Source organism: Typopeltis vanoorti, chromosome 18, assembly GCF_054136105.1.
Source record: "Typopeltis vanoorti isolate ZY-2024b chromosome 18, IOZ_Tvanoo_1.0, whole genome shotgun sequence".
Taxonomy (NCBI): Eukaryota; Metazoa; Arthropoda; class Arachnida; order Uropygi; family Thelyphonidae; genus Typopeltis; species Typopeltis vanoorti.
The window spans coordinates 12,322,017-12,339,770 of NC_143566.1; the positions used below are offsets into that span (position 1 = coordinate 12,322,017).

At 35.9% G+C, this 17,754-nt stretch overlaps 1 protein-coding gene across 1 annotated transcript in view; it reads left to right on the forward strand.

Moving 5' to 3' along the window:
• Nucleotides 1–17,754, forward strand: part of nes (lysophosphatidylcholine acyltransferase 3 protein nessy) — a 389,051-nt gene that overhangs the window by 209,336 nt on the left and 161,961 nt on the right. Inside the window, exons 6-7 of the mRNA XM_090408067.1 lie at nt 2,965–3,072; nt 14,429–14,502. Of these exons, the coding sequence (XP_090264193.1) occupies nt 2,965–3,072; nt 14,429–14,502 (182 nt within the window). The remainder of the gene's footprint in view (nt 1–2,964; nt 3,073–14,428; nt 14,503–17,754) is intronic.

Genomic DNA, 17,754 nt, shown 5'->3' on the forward strand with positions numbered 1-17,754 from the left:
GAAGATCTGATCCTGACAGCCTCTATTTGGCGTGAATCCAGCTTGTTCTTCACCAAGCTTTTCTTCCACAATTCTTCTCAACCTTTTCTCAAGTATACTTGCATAGATCTTGCCAGGAGCACTCAGTAGGGAAATACCTCTGTAATTCTCACATGCAGTTTTATTTCCATTTTTATATATAGGTACTATGAGAGCTCTACTCCAATCATCGGGAATTCGTCCCTCTGTCCAGGCCTTCTGAACTATGCAGTGCAGCCACTGTAACACTCACACACCACCATACTTCAGCATTTCTGTTTCTGGTCGAATATCATCTACTCCTGCTGCCTTTCCACATTTCAAGCCTTTGATGGCTTTTTCTACTTCAAGTATGGATATGTATTCCTGACTGCATGCCTGGTCAGTGTTTTTTATCACTATGATGTCATCACTGCTTGTTTCATTTAGAAGTTTTTCAAAGTAATTACTCCATACTTCAAGGATATCTTTTTCTCCCGTTTTCATGTCACCTTTATCATCTCTAACTCCTTTTACAGCACTCTTTCCTCCATTCCTAAGCTTCTTCATCAACCTCCAGAATATTTTACCACCTTCTTGATATTTATTTTCTATATTCTTGCCAAAGTCCTCCCATGACTTGTTTAGCTAGTTTTACACAATGTTTAGCATTCTTACATTTGTCTCTGTATTCTCTATGAGCACAAGCTGACTTATTTGACAGAAACTTTTGATATGCTTTCTTCTTTTCCTTCACTGCCTCTGTAACTTCCTGTGTCCACCAGGGAGTTCTGATTTTTTTATCCTTGCAGACAACCTCACCACATTCCTCTCTGGCTGAATCAATCAATGTTTTTTTCAGAGTTTGCCACTGAATCTCCAAGTTCGATTCCTGTTCTCAAACTCTTTCATTTTTTTTTCAATAATCTTTGTGTATTTTAGTCTACAGTTCACATCTGAGAGCTGCTTAACTTTTATTCGCTTTAAAACTTTCTTACATGTCATTCTTTTCAATATGAAATTCAATTTTATCCTGTTCAAGACTAAATAGTGATCACTTCCAATTTCAAATCCGCTGTACACTCTGATGCCCTGCACCAGGGAGAAAACATTACTATCAACAATAACATAGTCAATGAGACTTTTCTTATTCCTACCCTCTTCTCTCCATGTGAATTTGTGCACATTTTTATGTTGGAACATGGTGTCAGTAATAACCAGTCCATGTCCTGTGCAGAAATCTAACAGATATTTGTCATTATTATTAGCTTTGCTCTTTTCTCCAAATTTTCCCAAAATATTTTTGTATGTCTGACAATCATTTCCTACTCTGCTATTTAGATCCCCAACAAGGACCAATTTTTCATTGTGTCAGTTGCTTTTTCTAAAGCTTCAAAAAATTCCTCCACTTCTACCTTAGTAGAAGCTTCTGTGGGACCATAGGCACAAATAAGTCTCATTGTCCAGTTCTCCATTCTCATTTTTGCCCACATTACTCTACTTGAGACTGACTGCCATTCAAGAAGATTAGCCTCGTATTTTGTGTTGAATACTATGGCTACTCCTTCTTTTCCTTGATTGTCATTGCCTGAATATAACATTTTGTGTTTATTGCTCAGAGAGATTTAACCTGTTTTGGTCTTTTTTGTTTCATTCACCCCTATTATGTCGATCTGGTACTTATCTAATTCCTCAGCTAGCTCCATTTCTTTGCCATTCAGGCTTCTTACGTTGATAGTACCGATCTTTAACTCTGGTGATGTTGAGTTGGAGTTTGTTTTCAGATTTGTTCCAGTAGCTGACTTTTCGCTGTTCGCCCCCCTGGTTCCCTGGCGAAAACAACGGGGGTCTTGTTTAACCAGGCGACGCCCCAGCCAGCATGAAATTTTTCATGTTGTACCATCATTTTTTTATTTTGGTTTAACCAATAAGAATACAATTTGGTTTGCTAAATCCAAAATTGCCAGCCCATCCTCGTTCGTTCAGTATCCAAGTAGATACCCAACAGGGTGTACCACGAGAAGGTGATGACTGGACATTAGGTCAGAAGCCCTGGTCGGTTCTCCTCATTCCTTTAAAGGCTATGTGGAGGTCTCCTCTTAGTTATACAGCTTTGATCCTTAAGCACCCCAAAAAAAAATTTCTTTTATTTCACCATTAAATGGACAGATTGATTAGTTTTATAATATCGTTGTATATTGCACTGTTTAGCAACAGAGATTTATTTATTGCAAATGAAAGAGATTGGTTTATCATCCAATTCGACAAAAAAAATATAAATCTGTTCCTTTTTTTTTTTTCCTCTATTCTACATGCAGTATCAAATTTTCTTTGCTTTTGCATAATGGGGTTAGGTAGATAGAAAATTTTTGCATAAAATAATTTATAAAACTAAAATTATCTTTAGTGAAAGCAATACACTATCACTGACAAGTGTGTGTATGTATATACACATACATACGCACACACTCACTTAGTTATATACTTCTTTGTTTAACACAGCTTTGTTAGTGCATTCATTCCATGGTGTAAACACAGCTCTGCAGCGAAAGGTTAAGCCCTGAACCTAAGTCTTAACCTAAGGATTAAAGATCAACCATTGTATAACCTCTATAAATTAGCAGAATAATTTAAAATTAAAGAATAATAATAACATAATTATTTTTATAAAATTGAGCTGTGGGCTGGATCTGGCCTTTGGGTCATATGTTTGACACCCCTCTTCTATAGGTTTAGTAAGAACCTTTTGTGGGTGGCACATAAAAAAAAAAGAGAGAGAGAGAGAAAGGAAATAGGAAAAAAAATCAGCTCATTGAGCATATTAGCAGATTGAGTACATTTGGGTTCATGTTTGATTAAATGCTAAAATTGTTAGAAATTGTAAATAATTATCTAGGCTATTAATCACTGCTTATAGTATTAAAATTCCTCCCAGGCATTGATTTTAAATAATTGTATATCTTACAGGAAAAACTGTCAAATGATCAGAAAAAGACAGCAATCCAAAAATGTCCTTCATTATTAGAAGTTGCAGGTCATACGTACTTCTTTGGTGGTTTCATGGTTGGACCGCAGGTTAGTATTTGGGATAATTCGAATGCAATGTTTGTTTACTTATATAACAAAGGCATTAATAAAACCTTAATTTAGGATTTTCAGAATGAGTTGCTCCTCAATAAGTTCTTCCTAAGTAAGCCAGGTATTCTATATTGTTTTATAGAATACAGCAGATTAATAGCTGATAAGTAACATTCTGTGTTTATTATTATACAGTATTTCCGTGCGTCTAAAGACTCATCGTGGGAGACGCAAACCAAATATTTTGCACACATAACCTACCATACCTCTCCTTAAACTCATTCACTGTCAGAGCACTCACAACTAATTTTGGCAATCCATTCCACTCCTTCACCACTCTCCATGCAAAAAATTTAGTCCGCACACCCACACTCTTACACATTGATTCCCCTTGGTTCTCTGACTATTTGTTGTATATTGAAAAATTTCCTTTGCAGCAATTTTATAAATCCCCTTTAATATCGTAAAAGTTTCCATCATGTTCCCTCTTTTCTGTCTGTCAACCAAACTTTTGTAACCCACACACCTTCAACCTATCCTCTCATAAGAGTATTCCACAGACCTTTCACCAGCATAGTTACTATCGTTTCTGAATCCTCTCTACCCTCCTGATCCCAAAGAAACCCAAGTTACTAAATCTGTGCACAGTAGTCAAGGGGAAGCCAAATCATAGCCTTATAAAGAGGGATAATAGTTTCTGTCTTTACTTGTTAGCATGTTTTTCAACATCCAGGTAAACTTTTGAACTATTTTACCAACTTTTGAAATATGCCCTCTGAACTTCAACTCTGTTCAGCATTATCCCCAAGTGCCTAGCCTCATCAATTTCCTGCAATCCACACACAATTGGCAATCATTATCCTTTTCCAACAATGCCAATTGATTTATATCATCCTGCAGGATATCTACATCACCTTTATCTAATATTATTTCCCTTCTCAGTTTGCACACTGAGAAGGGAAAATACCATCATCAGTAAACAAACGAATACCCCCCCCCTCTTAAATATTTGCTACGTATACACAATTATTTTTATTCCTACTAGTCAAAAACAAACCAGGCTAAAAGTATACAATACATTAGCCCTACCGGTCTTAATGTATGGAAGCGAAATCTGGACAATAAAACAAAAAGACAAACAAAGATTAACAACAGCAGAAATGAAGTTTATGAGAACAACTGCAAAGTACATACCCTATTTGATTACAAAAGAAACGAAGATATTATGAAAGAATTAAACCAAGAACCAGTAATAGAAAAAATTAAAAAATATAAACATAAATGGATGGAACACGTTCAAAGAATGAAAACAGAAAGATTACCAAAACAAGCCTTAAAGTACAAGCCATTAGGAAAAAGAAAACCAGGACGTCCTCTTAAACGATTCAACGATGACTTCTAAGGCCGGAACAAGCCATGCTAGGCCTAAATCCTTGATACGCATGATGATGATGATGATGACTAGCCATATAGTGAACAAATTTCTTTCATTGTAGGTCTCCGATTCTGGTTTTTAATGTTTTTGCTCTCTCTCCTCTCTAAAAGGAACCAATATTCCATTCCAGCCTCCACAACAAAAAAATTTCACATTTGCTACTCAGTTTCTGTGATACTTTGATGTCAGTGCATGCCAATGCTCCTTCAAACTGCCAGTTAAACATAATGATGCTCTCCTTGTATGGGTGGGATGTACAACATGTAAAATAAATTTTGATATTAAAAAAAAAAAAAAGTTGTATTATACAATTTCAGTTTATCTAAAATATTTGCTGTCTGAAATGAGTGCAGTTCTTAGCTTTGAACACTGTGATGCTTCATGTGTTGTTGCTTTCCACTTCATTGCCATTACAAGCGTTGCTGAATTTTAAGAATGCCTTATAACAGTGGTGGCGAACCTTTTTATGTGCACGTGCCAAAAGTTTACAAATCAAGTTGCTGACGTTCTGGCACGTGCCAAAAATTTACAAATCAAGTTATTGATGTGCCAGGCAGTTTTTAATAGGGGAAAAATTAATAGAATATTAATTTATAATATAATATTTTATAAATAATTACACTGGCCTGCAAAATTCGAGTCATGAAAAGTTGTCTGAAAACTATTAACTGTTTCTTTCTGATTTAATTTTGACCACTGATTTTATTTTTTCTCTATCGTGTAAGGATTTTTCACAAAATGGATCTCAATATTACAGTAAAATAGCTTTAAAACGCATTATATTAAGTAAAATAACAGTATTGAAATTTTTCCGTAAACATTTTGTAATGAAAGTATTAGGGAAAAAAATTTTAATTAAAGTAATTAAAGATTCATCTTTAGTACATACTTTATATTTCGTTGAGGTGTCTTTTTCTTTCTTTTTCCTTCAAAACTTCTTTTTGTACTATTTTTCTGTAAAATTCTTTTCCTGGGTTGTCTCTGTGCAATCCAGCAATAGTCTGCCATCATGTTGACATTCCACCTGTCCTGATACCTTCCATCTCTTTGAATCTGGGAACTGTCACTCTTCGCTGACAGTTCCCAGATTCTCAGGAAAGTAATCTAAATGAGAGTTGAGAAAGTGCACTTTTAAGCTAATGGAGCATCCCAAATCCTTAAATTTCTGTAGCATGTTTTCCACAATCATTTTATAGTTGGGTCCTTGTGGTTTCCTAAAAATTTGGACACCACCTCTTTCAAAGATTTCCACGCTTCTTTTTCAACAGTTGCCATTTTTTCTTCAAACAGTTTATCCTTAATAAGTTTCCTGATGTCCAGACTGATAAAAATACCTTTCAATGTTGCTGTAGATAATCCTGGAAATTTTGCACGGATGTATTTAAAACACTCTCCTTGTTTCGACAAAGCCTTGACATATTGCTTCTTCATCAATTCCAGCTTTATGTGAAGTGGGGATAAAAGGATTTTTTCCCAAGCAACCAAAGTTTCGTGTAACACATTTTTACTTCCAGGTTCTAATGTGACTCTTTCTGGCCATTCCTTCTTGATCCAATGTTGCTCTCAATCTCGGCTGTCCCACTCGCACAAAAAGCACGGGTATTTGGTGTATCCTCTTGTCCATCCATGATCATTGTACTTAAGTTTGCTGAGAATGAAGGCTAAATTTTCGTATCATTCTTTCAAATACATGGAATGTGCTATTCGAATGTTAGGTGAATTTTTGCAACGTCTTGAAGCCATTACAAACACCATATTAAACACAGTTAAACGAATTTTAAAAAATGACATCAACACTGGTTCTGAAGCATACTTATTGTAATTATGGAGAAGCACACCTTTGAGGCTTCTTTTTTGAGGAATCGATGACTTCATATTTTATGTTGAATTTGCTTATCAGTCTGGAAATATCGCTAGAGTAAACTAAATCACCTTCCTCTGAAAAGTAAGGAAGAAAATCTCTTTCTCTATATGTAAACCATGAGAAAGAAGTGCCAGGGGCTAACAAATTCTTTTTGTTTGGTCTCGAGCCCAGCAGTTCTGCAGATTCCTTAGGAAGACCCAAATCTCTAACCAAGCCGTTTAAATCGGTCTGTGAAAAAAGTTCAGGTGAACCACTTTGTATTCGTCATCATTGAAATCTGCAGAACTGCTGGGCTCGAGAAATTTTAGAAGAACCACTGCTGAGTGGTTCTTCTAAAATTTGTGGAGGTGTTGGCACGGGTATTTCAGGACCATGTTCCACTGGGCATGTTGCAGATGGTAAATTAGGATAGGAAATGTCTTTTTTTTTATTTTTCACATTAAAACCTCGAACATTCAAAGAACAGAAGTAACAGTCATCAGTATGGTTGCGGGGTCATCGCCATACCATGTGAATTCTAAAACGTAAAGATTTTTGTTCTCCCTTCGACCACCTTCTAAAGTTCTACACAAATGGAACATACTATATGCGGTGCCCATGGCTTATCTAAGTCACCAAGTTTCATCCCAAAATATGCAGAGTACACTTTTTTCACGAAATCTGTTTCTTCGTTATTTTTTTACCACTAACTCTCGCATATGTAGCAAAAAATGTTAGGTGAATTTTTGCAACCTTTTGGAGCCATTACAAACACCACTTAAAACACAATTAAATGAATTTTAAAGAATGACATTAAGACTATTACACGACACTACGTAAAAACATTAAAAAAACGCAAACCCATTAAATTAAATCTTCACACTAACTTAGAAAATATGCCACCTTTCAGAAATATGATAACCTTAGTAGTCAACGACTAAAGTTCAACTAAAGAATCACACAAGAAAATGTGTCTATGACACATTTTCTTGTGTGATTCACAAGAACAGGAAAGTCATCCGTTATCTCGGCGAATCAGATTCAAAGTAGCCACTTGCACTTTTATCTGCATTCCTCCCCCCCTCCCATCTCAAGAATGAGAAGTGTCGTGGAAATTTCTTTATTTACCATAAAAAGCACTTATGCAACTAATTAGCTGTAAATAAAGGAGAATGAAAATAAATATGAATGCGCTGAATTTAAATCCAAATACTATTAATAAAAACGATAAAATTAGAAATCGGGTAAAATTGGTGAGTGATGGAATTTTTTTTACTATTTTTTCTGAACTCAGCACCTAAAAAATCTATAAGAATCAGTTATTACTTCTCAGACAACTTTTCCATCACAGGCCTATATATATATATTTTTTTTTTTTTATATATAAATTTTTAATGGTTTCAAAAAAAAAAAAACGGTAGTGAGAACAATATTTATGCATTGTAACTCGCAATACAGGTCAGCTGAGCATGGGGAGCAGCAGAAGGATGTCAACTTGCCGGCAAAATGCTTACCATATTTACTCGAATATAACTTGCTCTCAGGTATAAGTTGCACCCCTAATTTTCTTTACGAAAAAAGACATTAAAAAGTTTTGCATATACTTCGCACATGAAAAATGTTTAAACATGTTCACGTCAAGGTGATAGTAACTCTCTCCCCTGCGGTAAGAACATGCCCTCCCCAACAGCCATTATACTGCAGATGCAAGAAAAACAAGTAGTTTTATTGTATCCCTAAATAAGGTACAGAGACTTTTGCAGTCTGCGTAATATATTTCTCAACAAATAGTGCAATTACAGACAGCTGGAATAAAAATGACGCTAACTAATGAATCACATGTCCCCTCTCACAGAAACTATGCTGTATAGACTCGAGCAAAACTATATGTTGCACACCAAAACACAGTATCTAACTAAAAACTATTGTCCAATTTTTCAGTTATTTGAAATAAGTGTTTGTTTGATTGCATTTGAAATTCTCGATGTCATTATGACAGATCACAAAGGCTAACTTCAAATAAAATTCTACCACGAATTGAAACATGCCATATAATGCTTGTGAGTTCCCCTGCCAGCTCAAATGCAAAAAAAAAAAAAAAAAAAAAAAATCGACCAAGGGCTGAAACTTTGTGTGAGTTGAGCTTGCCGGTAATGAGAAGTTCTGTCGGAACGATAAACGACACCTCGTCGTGAATGTGAACTAAGAAATATATATATATATATATATATATATAGTGAATGTTGTTATGACAGTTGCAGATGTTATGGGATTTGGTTGAAGAGAATTAGCATTTCAATCCAAAAATTGTGGGCTTGCTTTTATCTTTAAGTCACGTGATCTTTTGTTAATACTGCACCAATTATTAATATATGCATGCCTTCATAGCTGCTCTCATGTAAAACAAAATTTAACTTGTACATATTGTAACAATTAAAAAAAAAGGCTGAATAATTTATAAGCGTATAAAAGGATATCACCTGTAAATCATTGACGTGCCAGCAAAATTCTCGGTCGTGCCTCCTCTGGCACGTGTGCCACAGGTTTGCGATCTATGCCTTATAACATATAAGTTACAAATAGTGTGCCCTCTAATTTTTTCCAGCTCATGTCCACATGGAAAACATTTTGTGCACAAGTTTCCAGTCTCTGACTCAATGTGTGAGATAGTTTGTGTCACAATAGCAAAAGTCGCAAGCCACAAACTCTTAATTTGGTGTGCCTAACGATGACAACATTGTGTTAAAAGAACTTTTATGTTGCATGCTAACTATTACTATAAAATTAACTTAAATGCTGCATTACATGCAGTTTATGAACACATCATGCCAAATTCTAGAATAGGAAATTCTATGCCTAAACTCAATATGAAATTCTGGGGTTTAGCACATGAAAACCACTAATGTAATATTTCTTATATTAATATTATCCTTTTTTTCATTTAGCTATAACCTGTAAAATTGCAAGTGCTGAATTAATTCACTTAAATCTGCTTAGCTACAAAAATCCATCACTATGGATTATTTGTAAATAGCACAAGTTCCGTTGACTGTACTGTCCACACTTTAGACACTCTAAACAAATATGCCTCTACAACTTCCTGATCTCAGCATCAGTTTGCCCACACAGTACAGACTAAAAGTAAGTTGGAATGGATTAGAGTAATATTTGAGTGAAGACATTAAAGAAATCACTCAATAAAATAAGTGATTTATCGTATAATTCTTTTTAATAGTATATTCAATATGTTGTTATAGTACATTCCGAAAGCAAAAATTTTGTGCGCTCCCATTATTGGCCAGTGTGCATGCATAGTGCACATCTTAGAGGGAATATTGGCTGCGAACTTAGGGGGGTGCTGAAAACAAAGGCAAGAAACATCTGTTCATCAACTGTTTACCATCCTGGTTGGCCATCTGGTTAACATATCCACTCTCCAGCCAAGAGGCTACAAGTTCTAATCCTTCCAGAGGCATGGATGTTTGTGATTGTCCTACTAACTCTTTGTGGAAAGTGGCTGTGACCCTACCATTTCTTCTAGCAAATGGCATCACTTCCAAAATCCAATGAAGCATGAGAATAACCATATGGTGTCAAAAACGATATCATATGTGAATAACTGACTAACTTCCACGTCTTCTATAGTTCTTAGTCTTGTATCCTTTGGCACTACAAGGGTACCAAATGAGATTACCTCCATGACATATATTCTCCTCTTTCCCATGGTCTGAATACTGCTTCAGTTCCTCTAACCCAAACACCTACTCAGACTGAATAGCAGAATCATCCTCACAGGAATGAAGGCCTTCATTTCTTCACAGCCATCATCCAAGCCTTGGTTCTCAAAAAAAAAAAGTGTGCCAATGCAGTAAAAGAATAAAACCTGTGCATACTACGAATGACTCAAGACCAAAACTTCAGCTACTCACTCCACCTGTACTTTAGCTCACAACAACTGTAGCAAATCACCACCAAATCCAAATCAGACTTTGAAAGTTCCAAATACTACAAACCTGCATCCTGCCCAAATGGCAGTCATTGATTCTGGTCCTTCCAAGGCCATCAGACACAACTTTTGCCCACCCAGGTTTCCACCACTCTCACATCTGGATGCTACTGTAGTTACCTCACCCAAAAACTAAGGCAAACTTACTGGCCTCGCTCCTTTCTTCCAGTTTCTGTATTGGTGACTTGGGCAAAGTCCCCTCCACTCCAAGAACTGCTGTCTCTATGTCACCCATAGTCTTTAGCCAGAAAGCAATCCAAAGAATCCTTAATAACCTGAACACAAACAAGGCATCTGGTGCAGATGGTATTTCACCTATTGTGTTAAAACTTGTGTCTGAGAACTAACACCTATTCTTCATTGCCTCTTCAGTATATCCCATTGAACTGGCATCTACCCTATAATATGGAAACAGGAACATCCAGCCCTTCCCAAAGAAAGGTGATAGAAGTTAATCAACAAACTGCAAACCAGTTGCTCTTACTTCTGTTCTCTCTAAAATTATGGAGAAGTTCATCAACAACAGACTCTTCAAACCACCTAGAGACCCACCAGCTAATTAGTGACTAGCAGTATGGATTCTGCCACTTGCAATTCACCGCTGATCTTCCAACTTTCACTACTAACTCCTGGAATCAAGCCATGGAAAAATTTGGAGAAACTCATGTGGTTACCCTTGACATTTCAAAGGCATTTGATTGGGTTTGGCATATTGCAATTTGCTAAGGTGCCTACTTGTCATAGCAATTTGCTAAGGTGCCTACTTAGCAAATTGCCATCCTATGGTCTGCTTTCCTCACTCTGCAACTGGATTGGCACTTTTTCATTCGTTGCTTGCTGTGTGTAATAGTGGATGGTTTCCTCTCCTCAGATTTCCCTGCCAATGCAGGAGTACCTCAAGATTCTATTCTTTCACCCACTTTCTTCCTTTTATATATAAATGACCTGCTCTCATTTGACAAACCTTGTAGTGTATTAGAATCCTCAAGATCCATTATGACCAATGACCTGAACTCCGATCTCCTAGCTATAACCTAATGAAGCAAGGACAATTTTGTAGACTTCAGTGCGACCAAAGCTCAGTCCTGTTTGGTCTCTTGCAAGAAAGAGCTTGCACCACTCTCCCTTACCTTCACTAATACCGAGATATACAAACATAATTAGATTTCTCTTTTTGGACTGACCTGCACCTCTAAACTTTCCTGGTACAACAACATTTCAACTACAGCTTCTTCAACTGCCAAAAAAAAAACTTGGTTGCTTTTTTTTTTTTTTTTTTTTTTTTTTTTTTAACACAAGACACTATTTCACAGCTGCTAACTCTATACAAATCCCAAGTCCTCTCTAAGATTGCTTGATTCTATCCAGAAGAGGGCAATCCAGCTGATTAATGATCCCTCTCTCACACAGACAAATATTCAGGTTTCTGGCTTGTGCTGCTGCTTCTACAGATATTTTTATGGACAGTGTTCTGCTGAATTGGCCACTGCATTGAGTGTCACGAGGATAAGTAGCAGTGTATTTGAACAAAGTTGCGAAAAGATTTTTTTTTCTTCATATATCATGTAGATTTTTATAATAGTACTTTTGTGTGATAGTCAGACTGTATAATATCATTGCACCATGATATTGTTGTTCTAAAAATGTTCACTTCAGTTTTTATTTTGATTAACATGAAAGTTCTAGTTAACTTTACAAAATTGGCAGCAGTAAAGAAGCATGCATCAGCAACACGGAAGGTTTCGACTTGGAGATCAAGTTTTTCTCAGGACTTTTCACGGGATACAATGCAACAATTTTTTGATGTATTTGCCCAGAAACGTTAAAGAATCATGGAGTGTTAGATTAAATTATAAGAAGGAATGCATTATAGAATGTGAGAGGTGTGACGAAAGGTTAGGGCTTTCTAAAAATAAGAAGTATGTTACCAGGATAATAATCAGGAAATGTGGGTGGAAGTGTTTGAGACAGTAATAATAGAAGTGGCATGGAAGAGCTTAGGCAAGAGTTAATGAAGATGTACAGTCAGGTTAAATGTATGAAGGAGGAAATTAACCATTTAAAGAAGAGATTAATTGATATAAATATATAATGTCATTGGGAGATTAATAGGAAGAAGCAAGTATTTAAAGATGTAAATGACAGAGGTTAATAGGAAGAGGCAGATATCTGAAAATGATAGGGTGGTTTTATATGGTGCTCAAGTCATTAAAGCTGTGATAAATAATAAGGTGCATAAGACATGTTTTCCAGGTGATACAATAAAACGAATAACAGATGTTTTGCATAAAAGGAAGGAATGAATATCACAATTAGTGGGAGCATTGGCACAAATAACTTGGATAGTGAGACAAAGAATGTGGAAAGGAATTTTAAGAAGTTGTTGCAGAAGATGAAGGATAATAGCATCATTGAGAAAGTGGTTAATTTGTTGCCCAGATAAGACAGTAGTGAACTGAGTAGTAAAACAATGGTGCTGAATGACAAGATGGTTGAATTGTATCAGGCAAAGATTATTAAATTTGTGAATGTATGCAATGAATTTGAAGGGAAATTAGAATGGTTCAAAGCTGACTGAATGCACTTGAATGAATTTGGTGTTGGTAATTTGGAGAAAATGTTGTTTACTAAAATACACAGGGTACATATGAAATTAGTATCTCTTAAGGTCAGAGAGAGAGGCTGAGAAGCAGATTGTGTAAGAAGGGTGAGGAAGTGATTATGCCATGCTAGAGTGATATAGTGCAAAATGATTGGAATGATTAGAATATGAAAGAAATTTGGAGTCAGGATCAGGAAAATGAGGATGGTCAAAACTACGAGAATATTTATAATAGTACTGAGGATGGTCAAAACTACGAGAAAGAGGTGTACTACAGCAGAGAGTACAGAATGATGATATTGATAAGATGACCTCAAAGACTGTAGAATTGTTATACTATAACTAATGTATGGAGTATTAGAAATAAAGGGGCTGAGTTTGGAGTGTTGGTCAAATCAGTATTCCGAAAGATAATTGGTGTAAGTGAAACTTGGTTCACTGAGGATGATCAGACTAGAAATGGTTTGATATAGAATTTTCCTAAAGGATAGAAAGGTGAAGAGAGGAGGAGGAGTGGAAGTGGAAAATAGTAGTACATGTGAAATTTTGAAGCTATTTGGTGTGAAGTTGAGATCAGTAGAATAGTATATCTAATAGCATGTTGTTATATGAGGGTGTGCTGAAAAAGTTGTGATAATCACCATGAAGGAATTGAGGTAGAACCTCAGTTGAGGTGTTTAGGCCAGAGAATGTGGAGAGCACTTGATATTGATCACTTGGTTTAATCCATTATCCAAGCATAAGCAAACAAAGTTTGCACCTGAAGTATCTTCAGGACTGGGACAACTTGTGGCAAAGGTGGTATAAGTTCACTTGCCTTAGTATCCCATAATCTAGGAAAATATGACTTCTACATTATTTCAACCTTGGTATCTCATCTCTGGGTCTGCAATACATGTCTGTTGCATGTTGCAGACATGCATTATACATGTCTGCAAGGAGATGTGCTTTGCATTATGGGATACTAAGGCAAGTGATGTGAAGCCATACCACTTTTGTCATGAGTTGCCCCAATCCTGAAGATACTTCAGGCACAAACTTTGTTTGCTTACACTTGGATAATGGATTACACTAAGTATATAATTTCTTGATATCTTTAATAAATAGTCTCTGTGTTTAATTTATACTAGACTTCAAGATTTATTGTGTTGATTATTGTTTTTCATTTGTTGTGTGGTGGGTATTCTTATCGTGTTAGATAAGAATAGGATAGATTAAACATGGAAATGTCAATCGTATTAATTCCAGGAAACATTTCAAATATGATATAGAGTTAATTGATAGTTATTAAAGAACTTTATGTCCTCACTTTACTTTCTGAATAATTTCATTTCTGGAACAAGCTAAACTGTCCTGATTGATTCTGTTGTTAGCTTATTATTGTTATTATTGTTGGCTTTTATGTTTTAAAAAAATTGCAATTATTTCATATTTTCTACACTTCTTTTTATTTTCACTTTATTTTAGTTTCCAATGAAAAGATACTTGGACTTTATAGAAGGTAGATTTCCAGGTAAAGGTCAAGGTGAAAAGCCATCATGGTAAGTGGAAATAGATGAGTATACATTTGATTTCAGAGTTAAAAGAATATTCTCTGTTAATATAATATATATTTTTGTGACTCCCACTCATGAAAGATTCTAAGCCTATAGTACATAAGAACAATGAGTAAGCTAAGATTTTTTTTTCTATTTTTTAATACACTTTATAATTATTTTTTGTATTTTAATTAATTTTTTTATAAGTCTAGAAACCTTGCTCTAGAGACCAAACATGGAACTTTTTTCAATCCTTCAATAAGCAAAGCACAGGGTGAAATTTATATCTCCCACCTAAAGAGTTGTAGAGGAGGTGCCCTCCCTCGATGAGTCTTTGGACTCCCTGGAGGTGTTATGTAATAATAATAATAATGCCAGCCTGGTTGGCCGAGTGGTTAGCATATCCACTCTCTCTCCAGCCAAAAGGCTGCGGGCTCAAATCCTGCTGTGTGCATGGATGTTTGTAATTGTCTGTGAAAATAGTGGTGCTGGTGGTCAACGGTAGATGGCGCTGGTGTGGATGATGAAGGTAGTTGTGGTTAGTTAGTGGAGTGGTAGAGACAGAGAGTTGTAGAGCAGGTGCTCTCCCTCGATGAGTCTTTGGACTCCCTGGAGGTGTTATGTAATAATAATGATAATAATAAAGACAATCTCAAATATTTATGCCCACAGTAGGATTTGAGCCCACAACCTGTTTGGTTTGAGAACGTATACACTAATGACTTGGTCAACTAGGTCAGCATATGTGGGATTAAATGTTTCTGAAGAATTTTATCTGAAGGTGGAATTAAAGAAATATCAGAATTTGATTTTCATATACTGTGTTTCCATTTCTGTCTTTTGTTGAAGCAATAGCCAACTCCAAAGTAAGTCCTGTGATATTTTTAAATTTATACACATATATACTGTTAATACAGTTTATATATTGGTTGGAGTGTGTTACATTTTGCTTTTGCTGATTGTTGAAACCAAATCTATATAATTGAGAAAGGATCATATGGTGTGTGTTGTTGGTGGGGTGAGGGGGTTAATAACTGCTGATTTAATGGCACTTTGATATATAAGTTGAGATAGTCAAGCACAAATCACATGTGTATTTCTGGATCTTAGGTGAGAAAAGAGGAAAAAAAACTCATATTGAGATATGTTTATGAATGCCTTTAAGTGCAAGAATTTTTTATACCAATAGTGAGACCTCCACCTTTGATGGAGGCCAATACTACATGCACCAGCTATCATACTTGTTCTTGAATTCATTCACACTGCTTACACGCACATCTAATGGTAGTCCACTTCAATTTGCACCACTATATGAGAGAAAAATCGAAATCTCACCGTACTTCTTAGCTGCATTCATTCTCAGCTTTCAAGGATGCCCTCCTGTCCTTTTTCCACCCTCCATAAAATAAAAACTTCCATCAGCTGAAATCCTGTATGACCCTTTCAGAAGTTTGTAAGTCTCAATCATAATCAGGATTGTGGAATACATGATCAGTATTCCACAATCCTTATATCATGTGTAATTTAACACACTCTCTCCACTGTATCAGAATCACAATGGAAAGCAGGAGACCAGACCTGCACACGTGAGGTTTTAGTCCAAGTGAAGTTTTATAAAGGCCTTGTAAAGAGACAAAATGACATCCTTATCTTTACTTATCAAAGTTCATTTCAGCATTGCAATTACCTTTTGAGTTGTATTTGCAATCTTTGCTACCTGCCCCTGTATTTGTTAGTAGATAGCAAGTTGAATATCAACTTGCTATCTACTAGCCCTCCAAAATCTCTAGCCTGATCAGTTTCTTCTAGCATAATTCTACCAATATAATACAATATTGGATATCTAATCATGTCAAAGTGGATGACTTGACAGTTACTGACCTCCATTTTCCCATGCCCCCCACATTCAGATCATTCCAGTCTATTCAGATCATAATGCAAGTACTGCATATCAGCTGCCTTCCCGATTACTATACCTATCTTTGCATCATCAGCAAATAGCTGTATACCACTTTTTGATGTGTCAGTCAGCCATCCATGCTATCATAAGAATGATATGTAGTCATCTACACTAATATTTTGTAATCCAAACCCATATTCTCCAATTTATGCAACAGTTTTCCATGCTGTATTCTGTCAAAAGCCTTAGCAAAATCCAACAGTATTATATTGTGGCCATTCCCCTTGTCTAGCTCAGTAGTAACATTATTATAGAATGTGAGCAAGTTGCTAAGCTATTCATTGCAAAGTATAGATTCTGACCCATTTCTGTGTGCAAGCCCTAATCAACTTTTTCCAATCTTCACCTACTCCAGAGATTCTGATAGGTCAATAGTTGGATACATCAGTCTTTACACCACCCTTGTGCAATCAGATTACCCTACATTCTTTTAACTCATATGGAATCTTCCCTATTCTGAGGTTAACATTATATGGCCTGGTCAAAGGAATAGCCAGTTCCATGAAACACTTTTAGCATCCATGCTGATATCTCATTAGTTCCTATTGCTGAATTTTTATTCAGTTGGTGCAATAGCACTAATACCTCCTCCTCATACACCAAAGTTTCTTTATCCAGTAAAAAGGTAGCAGTGAGATCAATGTTGCATACACCAGGTTGATAGCTTTAGCAAAAAATGGACACTCATTAGTTGAACTCCTCTTCTGCATCTATCACACTCACACCATCTACATTCAGTACAGTTATTTCATATCAATTCTATCTTCTTGCAGAACCAATTTCTTTTCATAGTAGACTTAAGTTTTTTGTACAGCAGTTGTGACTCTCCTGGCCATCTGATTATAATTATCATAACTGACACCATCCTTATGCACACAGCATTCCTTTCATATCATCATTTTCTTACGAATCTCTTGCTTAATTATATTACATATCCATTTCACTCTTACTCTATTTATTCTTTGAAATCTAGGGTCACATTCTGATTCTGCATCATTTAAGTATTTAAATACTTCCCATGCACTGTTGATATTCTTCCCATCCGGCAACCTATACCATTGGGCTGAACCCAATACACTCCTCATTTGGTCATAATTTCCTGCTTTGTAGTTCAGCATGTAACCTCTCCTGAATGGAACATTCATAAACTTTGCCACTTATCAAGTGAATTAATGTTACCAACCAATAACTGACCAATGTCCATGATTACTGTTACCAACCAGAGGCAGAATAATTATGTCTTTAACTGAAACAACCTCTGACACTATAATCAAATCTAACACTCTTTGACCTTG